The sequence below is a fragment of the Callospermophilus lateralis genome, chromosome 1 (genome assembly GCF_048772815.1).
Source record: "Callospermophilus lateralis isolate mCalLat2 chromosome 1, mCalLat2.hap1, whole genome shotgun sequence".
NCBI classification, from domain to species: domain Eukaryota; kingdom Metazoa; phylum Chordata; class Mammalia; order Rodentia; family Sciuridae; genus Callospermophilus; species Callospermophilus lateralis.
Window position 1 is genome coordinate 16,668,748 of NC_135305.1, and position 15,449 is coordinate 16,684,196.

The 15,449-nt window shown below is 40.5% G+C and overlaps 1 protein-coding gene across 1 annotated transcript in view; it reads left to right on the forward strand.

Moving 5' to 3' along the window:
* Window positions 1–14,841, forward strand: part of LOC143397151 (uncharacterized) — a 116,957-nt gene extending 102,116 nt beyond the window's left edge. The window contains 3 exon segments of the mRNA XM_077109920.1: window positions 10,127–10,232; window positions 14,457–14,549; window positions 14,753–14,841. Of these exon segments, the coding sequence (XP_076966035.1) occupies window positions 10,127–10,232; window positions 14,457–14,549; window positions 14,753–14,841 (288 nt within the window).
* The last annotated feature ends 608 nt before the right edge of the window (window positions 14,842–15,449 follow it).

Genomic DNA, 15,449 nt, shown 5'->3' on the forward strand with positions numbered 1-15,449 from the left:
AGGATAAGAACTCTGCAGAGTCCAGCACAGAATATTCCATGTAGGAATAGACTGTCCTAGTTCAGGTGCCTTTTATTCTCATAGTCACAGCCCCATTGGATTAGGTGCCACTCAGAGACTTCATTGAACTTTATTTTTTTGGCAGAGGGTACTATGGATTGAACTCAGGAACACTCCACCATAATCCACATCCCTAGCCCAATTTTGTATTTTATTTAGAGACAGGGTCTCACTGAGTTGCTTAGCACCTTGTTTTTGCTGAGGTTGGCTTTGAACTTGTGATCCTCCTGTCTCAGCCTCCAGAGCCACTGGGATTACAGGCATGCTCCACTTCACCTGGCAACTTTATTGAACTTTGATTACCTCCTAAAATTTCCACCTCCAAAGAAAAAAGCGGAATTAATTTGCTACCCTCTTAGTACTTCACAGTGGGGATTAAATTTCAACAAGAGTTTTGGAAGGGAACATTAAAAACATAGCAAATACATTTTCAAGATTTGAGGAATGGCATTGAACATAATTTGTCCTGCCCTCCTGCTTTCACACCACAGATTTCCTTTCTGACCATCTTAATTTTCCCTTAGCCCTAGGGCTCACTTGATATGTGACTCTAAATGATGCTTGGGAGAAAAACATAGCTCAAAGTCTGACTTGAGCAATGAAAAGGGTGTACCTGAATTTAGATCATGGTTAAACAATGTTTTTGCAATTGATCTTTTATTGTCTTTATACCCAAGAAGAAAGCATAAGGGAACAGACAGATAGATCAGAATGGTGGGAACACACGAGGTTAAGAGAATAACAAAATGGGCCCACTATGCTGACCCCCACCCCCGCTGCCCCATGTATGCTTTCTTTGCCAGAAAGCAAGACTGCAGCCCCGCCTGGCCTAAGTGGACAGGAAAAGTCACATTCCTCAGCAGACTGAGGCAGTACGAAGGTCAGGCAGTCAGTACAGGTAATGAATGATGGAAATCCAGAGAGGATGAGGACTAGTTATCCAACAGGGAACAATGGGCTGTTACCTCTGCAATCTGCTCCTGGGCACTCTGGGTTGCTAACAATTAACCTGCATGCTCCTGCTCCTTCCTGTCCTTAGACATGTACAGGGAACAGAAAGAGAAGACAATAATTAAAATGGGGTTCTGGAGTCCATAAAAGAGCAAGCTGCACCCCCTCCCATGGACTCCCAGCTCTTGGGGCCTCTTCTCTTCATAGAAGTCTGTCTCTGTCCCTTTCTCCAATAAAACGTGCTTTCTGCGCTTTCCTCAACATTTTTCCAGTGTTTAATCTTCAACACCAGGGAGAGGACCTATTCCTGATCTCCAAGACTGGTATCAAAAGTAAACAATGCATATGTGGGGGGCAGGTTGTGCAGTTACAGAGCGGGTGTTTGTAAATCAGAATTTAAAGCTTGTGGATCTGTAGCACATGCTCTTGAGTGTACATCTCTGCCCTTACACAGAGTCTGTGCAGCAGTATCTTCCTAGAAAGCTGATTCCTTCTTTCTTGTGGAAACACTGGCAGCCTTTCAAATCCTATTCAAATACTACAACTGCATGAACTATCACTCCTTCATAATGACCATCTCCTCTTATCTATTTGCAATTTGTTAGATCTGTTCTATTTTCTTACAGTATTCTGGACCTACCCTGGCACTTGTCACTATGTGTATTAGCTGTTCGGCTCAGCTTCCAACTGTGGCACTAGACAGGAACATCTTGAGGGCAAGGATGATGTCTTTCTTATCTTTCTTTTCTCATGCAGCTGAGCAGAAACAACCCAGGCTGAGAAGAGGTGATTGATAGAGATGGTAAGAGAAAAACCACCCTGGTATCTCATGTTACACTGCCAGTTACTTAGCAAGGATATATCGGGAAAGCACTGTTTACACAAAACTATATTGTGCATATGCCAAGGCTGTGCTTTTGAATTGCTGAAGCCTGAAAGCCAGGTTCACCCAGTCACAGGCTGAAATCTAAGCTGCAAAATCAGCTATGGAACAAATAACTTCTGGGTTATCTGCCACAGCTGGTGCAGCCTGGCCTATATAGGTCTCCTGCCAAGAGCTCACACATTCCCTGAGGAGAGCTTGGAGTCCATGCAGATGACTGTGAAGCAGAAAGAGTTTGCAGAGGGAGTGGGCCCCTTTCCCCTTCCTCTCTGCCAACAGTTGCATCCGTAATATTGTATGTGGTCCCGCCCCCGCTCAAGGAGATGATGTAGCTCTCTTCAGTGCTTAGCAGAGTAATTGTGGTTAATTTTCTGTTGTTAGTTAACATTGAACATACTTGGTTAAAAGTCCCCTCTCTGTCATTATCATATTATTTAATCTGTTTAAATCCTCATTGATAAAATTGAAATTAAATATCAATAGTGCACTTTTTATTTTATATTAAAACAGAGTTGCCCAGGCTGGCAACTTTCCATCCTTCTGCCTCAGCCTCTGGAGTACCTGGGTTTACAGGTGAGCACGACTGTACTTGGCTTTACTTTGTGCTTTTTCTTTTCTTTCTTTCTTTTTGGTTTGGCAAGATAAAATTATAGCCCTTATTCTTGCTATTTTCTAACCACTAGATAATAATAACTAAAATATGTTTGAAAGAATAAATGTTGTGGGCTGGGGTTGTAGCTCAGTAGTAGAGCGCTCACGTAGCACATGCGAGGCGCTGGGTTCGATCCTCAGCACCACATAAAAATGAATAAAAATAAAATAAAGATATTGTGTCCAACTACAACTAAAAAAAAAAAAAGAATAAAAGTTGTTACCAGATATTGTTAACTAAAGTAGAAGCCTATGTCAATTTAAAAGAGGGAGATATTGATAAAACAAAGAGGGCATTCAGGCTACCTCTTGGAAACAGACTGTTTTTATAACAAGTACAAAATCTAGTAGAAAATTCAAAATATGCATTATGGGCCAAAATAGTCTATGTAAGGTCTGAAATCAACTAGGAATAAATGAAAATATTTTATAGATATGTATATTTAATTTTTTATTGAAACAACCCTTAATTTAATATTATTTATAGGAATAAATGCCCCTGTTATTATTGCCAGGGGGAAAAATCAAAGGGAGAGGGTTGTGTGAAGAAATTTCAAACACTTTTGATGAATTTTTATAAAGGTGTAGCAAATAATTTAATCTTGTGTTAACAGATTCAACTGATTCTTCCCTAGAATGTACAGTTAGTGATGCCCCTTCCTTCCTTATATTGTCAACTTTATTAATGTATTATTGACAAAAAGATTTTAAATTGGTGGTTTACAATGTGATAGTTTAACCCATGTTTGTTTACACACACATATATACACATACATATGCAAATGATTAGCACAGTCAAGTTAGTTAACACATTATCTCACCTAGTTACCCTGTGTGCACATTGAGAACATTTAAGATCTATTCTCAGCAAATTCTAAAGTCTTTGATACAGTATTGGTAACTATGATCATGATGTCCTGTGCTAGGTCTCCAGAACTTAGATGATCTTACAACTGAAAGTTTATAAGTTTTGATCATTTCCATCACCCTCATCCCCTGATAGCCACTATTTTACTCTGTTTCTATGAGTTTGAATTTTTAGATGCCACCTGTAAGTGTCTTCCTTTGTGTGATACAGTTCACTTAGTATAACACCCTTAAGATTCATCTGGGTTGTTGTAAATGAAAGAATTTCCTTCCTTTTTATGGCTAAATAACAGTATATGGTATATGTATGTATAAGTGTATACACACACACAAACACTGGACTATTATATGATATAGATAACATATATACTATATATAGTGTATAGATATATCACAATTAATTTATTTATCTATCAATAGACACAGATTGTTTCTATTTCTTTCCTGTTATGAATAATGCCACAATAAACATGGGCATGTAGGTATCTCTGAGATGCTGATTTTTCTTTCAGGTATATACTCAGAAGTGGCATTGCTGAATCATATCAAGTTCTACTTTTAATTTTTCAAGAAACTTCCACCATGTTTTCCATAAGAACTGTATAATTTACATTCAGGGTTACAGGGTATATGGGTTCTCTTTTCCCACATCTTCATTAATACTTATTACCTCTGCTATCTTTTTATAATAGTCCTCCTATCGGGTGTGACCCGATCTCTCATTGTGATTCTCATTTGCACTTCCCTGATGACTAGTAATATTGAGCACGTTTTTGTGAACCTGGATGGTTATTTATGTATTGTCTTTGGGAAAATGTGCATTCAGGCTTTTCATCCATTTTAAAACTGGGTTCCTGGGCTGTTGTTATTGAGTTGTACAAATTTCTTACAGAGTTTGAATAATAACTCCTTATCCACTCTGTGGTTTGCAAATACTCTCCCACTCCATAGGTTGCCTTTTCACTGGGTTGACTGTTTCTTTTGCTATCCAGAAGCTTTTTAGTTTGATGTAGTTCCATTTCATTTATGCTTCAGTTGACTATGCTTTTTGTTTTATATATATATGACAACAACACCTATCCCAAGTCTAATGTCGGAGTTTCTTCCCGTGTTTTCTTCCAGGAGTTTTATGGCTTCAGGTCTTCGTTTCATGTCTTTAATTCATTTTGAGTTAATTTTCATGAGTGGTATAAGACAGGAGTTCAGTTTTGTTCCTCTGTATGTGGATATCATTCCCCACTATCATTTATTGATATTGATCCTTTTCTCTTTGTGTACTATCAGTACCCTTGACAAATATTAGTTGAAAATTCCTCCTATTTTTATCATAATATTAATTTTTGAACCTGTAGTATTCTTCCTTTTTATGTGTACATGGCAGTGTTTTGACATATTACACAGACATGGAGTATAACTTTCTAATTAGGGTCCATTCTTGTGGTTGTACATCATGTGGAGTTTCACTGCTGGTGTATTCACATATGACCATAGGAAAGTTATGCCCAGTTAATTCTACTGTCTTTCTTATTCCCATCCCCACTCCCTTACCTTCATTCCCCTTTGTCTAATCCAATGAACTTCTAGTCGTACTCCACCCCCGCCCCTGGCCCTGCCCGTATAGACTTTACTTAATTTAGTGGAACTGAACAAATCTGATCCTTGCACAGCAAGAGAACTTTTTGAATATTTTAAGGAAGAAAACTAGTAATAACTATTGCCTCTGTCAGTGTTTTTCAGAGAAACAGAACAAATTGTGCATCTGTGTGTGTGTGTGTGTGTGTGTGTGTGTGTGTGTTTGCCATAAGGAATTGCCTCGTGTGATCATAGAAGCTGGGAAGTTCAAATCTGCAGTGTGGGCCAGAAAGCTCAAGACACAAAAGAGCGGATGATGTTGTTCCAGTCTGAAGGCAGTCTGCTGGAGAATTCCCTCTTCCTTGGGCAGCTACAGATCTTTGTGTCTACAGGCCTTCCACTAATGATATAAGCCCACCCACATTCTGAATAATATTCTTACTCTAAGTCCACTGATTTAAACATTAATCTTTAAAAGCACCTTCCAAGTGGGCCCATAAAATTGATTCCTATGGTTTGAATATATGTGTTCCTCCAATATTCGTAGGTTGGAACTTAATGCTCATTGTGCTGGTTTTAAGAGGTGGAGTCTTAAGGAGGTGATTAAATTAGGAGTCTCTACACTCATTAATGGGATTAATGACCTTATAAAAAGTCTAAATGGAGCTATTCATCACTTTATGCTCTTCTGCATTTTCTACTGTGTGAGGATGCTGCAAGAAATGCTATCCATGAAACAGGTTCTCATGAGACAACAAATCTTCTGGGCTCCTTTGATTTTGGATTTATGTTCTTTATAAATTTTATATCTATTATGGTTTAGATATGTGGTGTACCCCCAAAACTCATGAGTGAGACACTGTAAGAATTTTCAGAGCTAAAATGATTAGGTTATGAGACCTGTAAGTTATTCTGTTGATTATTCCATTGATATGAATTAACTGGTTGGTAACTGTACACAGATAGCATGTGACGGGAGAAAGTAGGTCACTGGAGCATGCCTTCCGGGTTTATGCTTAGTCCCTGGTCAGTAGAGCTCTCTCTACTTCCTGGGTGTCATGTCCTGAGGTACTTTCCTCAGCCATGCGCTTCTGCCATGACCTTCTGCTCACCTTGGGCCCAGAGCAATGGAGTCAATTGACCATGAGCTGAACTTCTGAAACCATGGACAAAAATAAACTTTCCTCCTCTACGTTGGTCTTGTCATATATTTTGACCAGTGATGAAAAGCTAACTAAAACACATTTAAAGTATTTTTTAAATAGCAGCAGTAATGAACTAAGACTTTTGATCCGCATATGTTAAATAGTCGCCATGTGTTAGACCCGCCTAGTCTCTTTGTTATTTCACTTAATTTTTACAACTCTAGGGAATAATATAGTATTTCATCCCTCAGTATCAATAGAGGATTGGTTCCAAGACCCCCCAGGGAAGCCAAAATCCACGGACACTCAAGATTCTTGAATGAAATGGCATAGTACTTACATATAATTGAAACAATCCTCCTGTATACAGCTATCTGATACATAATGGCATTTCAGTCAATGATGGACTGTATACACAGCAGTTGCCCCCTAAGATGATACCCCCTGGTGATATCACAGACATGTTTGTTTGTGTAAGTGCATACCATGGAGTTTACTCAACAAAGTCGCCTAAGGACAGGTTTCTCAGAACATGTCTTTTGTTAAGCAATGCATGACTATACATTAAGTCATTTGTATAAATCTAATACAATGTGAATATCACATAAGTTGTTATTATATAGTATTACTTAGGGAATAATGAGAAGAAAAATGAATCTGTGTGCTCAGTACAAATACAATTTTTTTTTTCTCAATATTTTTGATCTGCAGTTGGTTGAATCTGTGGATGCATAGTCCAAAGATACAGAGGTCTGGTCTTATTCCCATTTCATTGATGAGAAAATTGATTACAACTTAGCTTAATTCTCTTATTTAAGAAAATACTAGTAAGAATTAAAAGGATATTCTAGACTCCATTTCTCTAACTAAAAGCCTCTGCTTCCATTGTATAATAAATACAATATTTTGTCTGTCCTGACACTTTCTTTCTCTACTAAAAATATCCTGTTATGCTCGAATTCGGGACCCCCAAAGACCACCAGAGACCCAAGATCGATGTAAGCAGCAAAGAGGTGTTTATTGCGAGCTAGCTCCGTCCTCCGCGCGCGCACACACACAGCAACTGGTGACGCTGAGAGGCCCCGAACCCAGGGTTTGCAGCATTTTTATACATTCTTTGGAGAGGGCAGGGACTTCACATACATCATAGCAAATCATCACACACCAAGGGAAAATCAAATAACAACTCTAAAACATGATTAGCACATTCACTGGTGGGAACAAGTTGGGTAGGGGTGATTGGTCAGTACAGAAGGGGTATTCATTTGAACTGATTGGTTTAAGCCAGAGGGGTGTACGTGCTGAACTACATGGTTTCCCAACTTGTTATCAACTACCATAAACTACTGGGAGGGTTATCTGGCATCCCAGGTATTTCCCTGTCTCATGCTGATTGGTGGCTGCTAGGGGGCTGCTATGAATCCCCACCTAGCCTGACTGAGTCAGGGACACCTGGTGCAGCAGATCTCTTCTGTTATTTGTAGATAAACAACTTAGCAGTGTGGATGGGAATGTGCTTAGGAGTGCTCTGTGGGGTTTTCCAAGGACTAAGGTCATGTCCCTTCCTTGGACAGGCTTTGCTCTGAGGTAGAGGCTGGTTTTTCAATCCCAGTTCCTTCAATTTTTTTTTTTTTTTTAAGAAAAAGTTCTTTTTTTCTCTCTGGAAATCAGGTTTCCAAGGTCAGGAGACTGGCAAACTCTCATTCTCAGCACTATATACTATGGGTAGATTTTTCTGGATTAAGTATTGAAGTTGCTATCTTATTGAGCTGGTAATTATACTGCAGATGGAATACATTGTGGGCATTTTTTTCCTCCCCTGCCTAGGGAAGATTCCTGTGAAAATTATCCAAAGCCTCAGGTCCCAGGTTGAACAGGGGGCAGAGTCCTACACATCGCAGTGATTAAGTATAATCTAGATATATGGGAGGCCATTGTTAAATTCAATTGCTTACATCTTGACCTTTAGTTTTGTTTGAACACTTCAATCTCTTTTTACCTGTGTTGTTGGCTATTCTTCATTGTTAGTAGCTTCAGCTGGGTCAGTGTTGAAGCAGGAGCTACGTGCTGTGGCTAGTTCTCATTAATGAGAGGTTCCAAGGAGAGGGTCAATCTTGGGGAGCTGGAGTAGAATAACATGCCCCAACTGCTCCCAACCATATCAGGGATCCACTTTCACTATCATATTTGTAAGATCTTTATTTTGATTCAGTAGAATGGGAGCTTTCTTTATTTTTTTTTCTACTACTAAGCAGGTTTCTTCTTAGCTGCAGAATAATAATCCTACTTTCTATTTCCATTTAATAAAATTGGTCTCAGAAATGGGACCAATTTTATATAATAACTTTCCCCCATTTTGAAATTCCCCAGAAAGACTTCTCAGAAATCATTGCATGGAAATAGTTTATACCTCAAGTTAATGCAACTATTTTCAAGTTACTAATCATCAAGAAAAACTGTTTTCAACTGTTTGTCTTCAATTATTCTCTCTCTTATATAGTTCTCATTGATTAATAAACATGAATTATAGTTACCTTAAGTCACCAGGATATTATCAAATTTGTAAGAAAAAAAAAAAAGTCAGGCAATGCCAAATCTTCACCATGTTGGCTTAGGAACTGATTTTCTTAACAAGACCCCTAAAGCACAAGAAGTAAAATCAAGAATCAATAAATGGGATGAAATCAAACTAAAAAGCTTCTTCTCAGCACAGGAAACAATCAATAATGTGAAGAGAGAGCCTACGGAATGGGAGAAAATCTTTTCCACATGCACCTCAGATAGAGAGAGCATTAATCTCCAGGATATACAAAGAACTCAAAAAACTGTAAAGGTAAAAAATTTCTAAGCTGATTCTAAGCCGCAGAGCCTGAGTTAAAGTGTAAAAGACCGGACATTGTAAAGTTTCTAAACTGCAGGGCTTGGGTTAAAAAGTAAAAGACCAAGTATTGTTAAATTCCTCTGTTACCCCCGGAACCTGTAATCCCTGTAGCTGTAAGGGCAATACCTGAACTGCCCAGTAAATATTCTCACTGACTCCTCTGGTTGTCTAATAACTTGGGACTCTGAGTAGCCTGGCACGTAGGGCATCCAGGCCCCAAAACCAATCAGTTTAAATGTTCACCCCACTTAGAAGTGACCAATCACCTCCGTCCAATCTGTTCCCGCCAATGAATGTACTAATCAGGTCTCAAGAGTTGTTCAATTTTCCTGCGCCTCATGATGATTTGTTCTGATGTATGCAAAGCCCCCACCCTCACCAAAAAATGTACTTAAGCTCTGCTTGACCTCTGCTCCAGGCTCTGGGCTGCTCTCCTTTCTTGAGTGGGCATGGAGCCCCAGCATGCTGGTTCAATAAAACTTCCCCCTGCTTATTGCATGAGGCTGGTCTCTTGTGGTCTCTTTCTCCGACGCTTCGCTGGACCCTTACAAAACAACACCAAAACCCCAAATAACCCAATCAATAAATGGGCTAAGGCTCTGAACAGACATTTCTTAGAAGAAGAAATACAATCAATTAACAAATATATGGAAAAATCTTCAACATCTCTGTCAATTAGAGAAATGCAAATCAAAACTAAGATTTCAGCTCACTCCAGTCACAATGGCATTTATCAAGAATACAAGCAACAATAAATGTTGGTGAGGATGGCAGGGAAAGGTACACTCATACATTGCTGGTGGGACTGCGAATTGGTGCAATCACTCTGGAAAGTAGTATAGAGAGTCCTCAGAAATTTGGAATGAAACCACTATTTGACACAATTATCCCATTCCTCAGTTTATACTCAAAGGACTTAAAATCAGCATACTACAGTGTTGAGAGCCACAGCTGAGTCGGAATGGCCCCTAGCATTTTGCCAGAAGTAATGGTTGAGAGGCGAGCCATTAAGATGATATTAAGTTAAGCTGTCTATAATTGCTGTGACTGGTTGATGCTGGATTGAAACAGGCTGTGTATTCAGTTGTATATTAGACCTTTACTGTCCGATAATAGGCGGCTCTTGCTGCCTTGGGTGCCCGCTACTTCGGAGTTCCTGTTGAGTTCTCCAGGGGTTTCGAGAGTGAGTGCATGGGCAGCCCGGTGGAAGGAGTTCCGGTTGGTGTGGTGTGCTGGAGAGGAGCTGCGTGGGTGGCGTTCGGGAGAGTTCCCGGGGAGTGTGCATTCAAGTTCAGGCAATAAAGTTTCCTGTTTGAACATACAAGTGCTTTGTGGCGGCTTAGTGATTTGCGCCCAGCCAGACTGCAGCACTACAGTGACACAGCCACATCAATGTTTATAGCAGTTCAACTCACAATAGCTAAACTATGGAATCAACTAAGTGTCCTTCAATAGATGAATGGATAAAGAAAATGTGGCATATATACACAATGGAACATTACTCAGCCTCAAAGAAGAATGAAATGGCATTTGCTGTTAAATGGATGGATCCGGAGAATATAATGCTAAGTGAAATAAGCCAATCCCAAAGAACTAAGACTGAATGTTTTCTCTGATATGCAGATACTAATTTATAATAAGGAGCAGGTCTAGGGAAAAACGAAGTACTTTGGGTTAGAGAGAGGGAAGTGAAGGAAGGGAAGAGGGTGTGGGGGTAAGAACCATGCTAGGATGAGTTGGACATTATGACCCTATGTGCATATGTGATTACACGACTGGTGTTATTCTACATCATGTACAACCAGAAGAATGAGGAGTTACACTCCATTTATGTATGATGTGTCAAAATGCTTTCTACTGTCACGTATAACTAATTAGAACTTAATTAAAAAAAAAAGGCATGGACATAAACAAAACTTATACAATTGATTTCAGCCTTTTAAATATCTAAAACTATTGTCTTACCTAAGTGAAAGAACATGGAAATAATTCATAATAAAATATAAATTTAGGGTGGATTAGTTGAAGATAAGTGTAAATTCTGTTCAAGGAAAATATAACCACTTCATGGAGACTCACTCCTTTTCTGTGAGAGTTTGTACATGTAAATGTTAATACAAACTGTGTGTCTTTTCTCCTCTTAATCTGTCGTGTGGATTCTCAGTGCCCCAGTCACTGAACCTGAGGGGGTTGAAGAAAAAGTTTTCCTCCCTGACAACTGGCAAGAGATATTGAATATGTTCAACTGTGGAACTGAAACTGCAAAAGAAGTAAATTTACAGATAAGAAAGAAGTAAATAGTACACACTGTGAAAATGTAGACATAGTAAACTACCAACAACTTGGGAAGGGAAGAGGAGAGGGAATCTGAGGTAGAGCTGGGGTGTGGCTCAATGGTAGAGCATGTGCCTAGCATGTGCGAGGCCCTGGGTTTGATTCCCACCTCCACCAAAAAGAAAAACATTCTGAGGTACCACAAGTCCACCCTCTACCACAGAATGCCTGATCTATGTTCACCAAGAGTCAATTCATATTATTTAAGGCTGATAAAATATTATAAGCATTTTAAATAGCAGACATGCTAAGAAAGATAAAATTGACTAATACCAGAAATAAGGAAGGTAGGGAAGTGAGAAAGGGAAAAGAAAAAAAACGGTAAAGTTGTTATTTATCATGTTAGGTGTATCAACTAAATAAGAAAAAGGAACTATAATGTATAGTTAAATTAGACAAGCTATGAAGAGGTTGCCAACTTCATTAGTGATAAATTAAATGCAAATTTAAATAATTATGCAAGGTTGCTAACAAAGCCACTGAGGGTGGCTAAAATGGCAGAGAGAAAGTACCCAGTATTGGTGAGAATGTAGAATAGCTGCAGTTCTCATCACCACTGAGGGTATAAATTGATGCAACCTTTTGGTAAAACAGGCAGTATTTATTATACGTAAGCAAATCTGTGCATTTGCTTTCCTAGATATGTATACCAAAAAGAAATGCATGCTACTATATAAATTTTACAGAATGTACATAGCAGCATGATTCAAACCTGAATCTGGAAACTACTTAACTGTTCACAACCCATAGAATGAATCAATGGTGGATTCACACACTGCTGTAGTATACAGCGACTAGAATGATCAATCCTGTGATGTTGGGCCATAGAAGTCACACACAAAAGGTATATACTATTGCTCCCCCTATTTTTATAAAAGGACAACATCAGCAAAACTAATTCATGGCCCTAGAAGGGTAACCTTAGCATGGTTGTGAAAAACCAGCCTCTACCTCAGAGCAAAGCCTGTCCAAGGAAGGTGTAAAGGTGAAATTTTTAAGCTGGTTCTAAGTCGCAGAGCCCGAGTTAAAGTGTAAAAGACCAGACATTGTAAAGTTTCTAGGCTACAAGGCTTGGGTTAAAGAGTAAAAGACTAAGTATTGTTACAATTCCTCTGCTACCCCCGGAACCTGTAATCTCTGTAGCTGTTAGAACAATACCCGAACTTCCCAGTAAACATTCTCACTGGCTCCTCTGGTTGTCTAATAACTTGGGACTCTGTGTAGAATGGCACGTAGACATTGCAAGTCCCAAAACCAATCAGTTTGAATGTGCACCCCGCTTAGAAGTGACCAATCACCCCTGTCCAATCTGTTCCCGCCAATGAATGTACTAATCAGGTCTCAGAGTTGTTGTTCAATTTTCCCGTGCCTTGTGATGATTTGTTCTGATGTATGCAAAGCCCCCCGCCCTCCCCAAAAAGTGTACTTAAGCTCTGCTTAACCTCTGCTCGGGGCTCTGGGCTGCTCTCCCTTTTTGTGCGAGCCTGCCTGGAGCCTCAGCGCGCTGAACCGGATCCTAATAAACTTCCCCCTGCGTGTTGCATGAGGCTGGTCTCTTGTGGTCTCTTTCTCCGACGCTTCCCTGGACCCTTACAAAGGGACATGACCTTAGTCCTTGGAAAAACCCACAGAGCACTCCTAAGCACATTCCCACCCTGCTAAGTTGTTTATCTACAAATAACAGAAGAGATCTGCTGTGCCAGGTGTCCCTGACTCAGTCAGGCTAGGTGGGGATCCATAACAGCCACCAATCAGCATGAGACAGGGAAATACCTGGGATGCCAGATGACCCTCTCAGTAGTTTATGGTGGTTGATAACATATTGGGAAACCATGTAGTTCAGCACGTACACCCCTCTTGGCTCAAATCAATCAGTTCAAACAAATACCCCTTTTGTACTGACCAATCACCCTTACCCAACTTGTTCCCGCCAGTGAATGTGCTAATCATGTTTTAGAGTTGTTATTTGATTTTCCCTTGGTGTGTGATGATTTGCTATGATGTATGTGAAGTCCCTGCCCTCTCCAAAAAAATGTATAAAACTGCTGCAAACCCTGGGCTCAGGGCCTCTCAGCGTCACCAGTTGCTGTGTGTGTGCGCACGCGTGGAGGACCAAGCTAGCTCGCAATAAACACCTCTTTGCTGCTTACATCGATCTTGGGTCTCTGGTGGTCTTTGGGGATCCCGAATTCGAGCATAACAGTTGTGGCTAGAAGAGAACGAGCAAAGAGTTTGAACACGTTGGTTGTGTTGTAATTCTTGATCTGGAGTGGTAATTGCATGGTATTTTCACTCTGTCAAAAATGTATCAAGGGTGCCCTTAAAAACTGATACTTTTCTGCACATATGTTATTCTTCATTAGTAAGTATAATAGTATCTGGGCACAGTAGAGCACACCTATAATCCCAGCAGCTCTGGAGGCTGAGGCAGGAGGACTGCAAGTGCAAGGCCAACCTGGGTAACTTAGTGAGACTCTGTCTCAGAATAAAATAATTAAAAAGGGCTGGAGGTGTAGCCCAGTGGTACAGTGCTTATGGGTTCAAACCCCAGTGCTAGAAAACAAAACAAAATGAAAAAAAACTGAAAAAAAAAAAAAAAAAACCTACAAATTTCTTCATGTGTGGTACTGAGGTGCTCTACTACTGACCTTTACCCCCAGCCCTTTTTATTTTTTATTTTGAGACGGGTTCTCACTAAGTTGCTGAGGCTGCCCCTGAAATCATGATTTTCCTACCTCAGCCTCCAAAGTCGCTGGGATTTCAGGTGTGCATCACCAGGCCTGGCTCAAAAATGGAGAGAATTTAATGCCAAAAATTGATGCCAAAGGGAGGGAAGGGTCAAGAAACAAAAAGGCTGGTGAGGTAATTTGAAGATTAGCAACCACACAAAGCAACTACTGCCTAAACTGGAGAAACCAAGGCAATGTTTGTTATTTGAGCCCAATTTGGCAAAAGTTCCATTAGGCTTCTTTGAACTCTCTGGCTGACGAGGCCTTGACCTTGGCCTTCTGTTCCTGGCCTACTGCGCTTAGTTTTCACAAGAATCCTGCTAAGTCAGTTTAATGAGAACGCCTTCTGTGATATCTGATCAAATTCTATATTTCTCACCCAGGATCTGAGGTCTTTGGCCTGCCTTTAGCAAGAATCCTGTTCGGTCAGTTTAACAAGAATCTTCTACCCTTGGTGTTTGCTCAGGTTCCTCTGGGTAATTTTCCATCCACTGACTCCCTTCACTGTGCTTGTGGGCTATACGTCCCCAGTTGTCTTGGCTGCATTTGGAGCTGAAGTCAGTTCTATCCTAAGGTCTCTCTTTGCCTGTAACCCAAAGGAGAGCTGTCTTGCAAATATTTTAACAAGTGTCCAGTGTGTAATCTTTCTTTTACACTAGGGGCTGGTGTTGCCCAACAGAAGCTAAAGCCACGGCAGCCATGTTTGGAGGCCCAGAGATGAAGCCACTGAAGGGGGAGAAGCCCGAGGTAGAGGGAGTCTCCTCCTGAAGGATATGGAAAATAATGACAACCCCGCCCCCAAGCTGACACGCCCCCCACCCATGAGGGAGGAGGAAGGCAATCATTAATCCTCTCCCAGTAACACTGGGGCCTGAGGGGAAAAGCAAACATTCGTCCCTTCCTTCCCAACAACAAGTCCTGAAGGGAATGAGTGCTGGGCCCTGGACTTTCACCCTATCCCATTGCGCCTGAGTCCTGGAAGGAGTAAAGTAAATAGTGAAGCTCTGGGTAACAATGGGTCCCAGAGGAAGAAGACAAACAGTGAACTCCAGCGAGTTCTGAGCTGTCATCCCTTCACACTGTCAATGAGTTTTGAATCTTTACAACTCTGCCCAGACCCACATGTTCTGCCCAAGCCTCTGATGATTAACCACTCACATTGGAACCTATAAAGCACAGAGTCCTTCTGTAACTGGGGGCCATTTTCCACCCGGAAAATGAGCCTCTCCGATTGACTCCATGGCTGAATAAAGCAGAGCTTGGTGATCCCTTTGAAATCTGCTCCCATTTTGGGTTATTTGGGTTTACACCCCCTCTCTCCCGTGCTTCCTGCCGTCCTCTCTCTTGCCAGTATCATCATCGACTGAGTCCAGTTT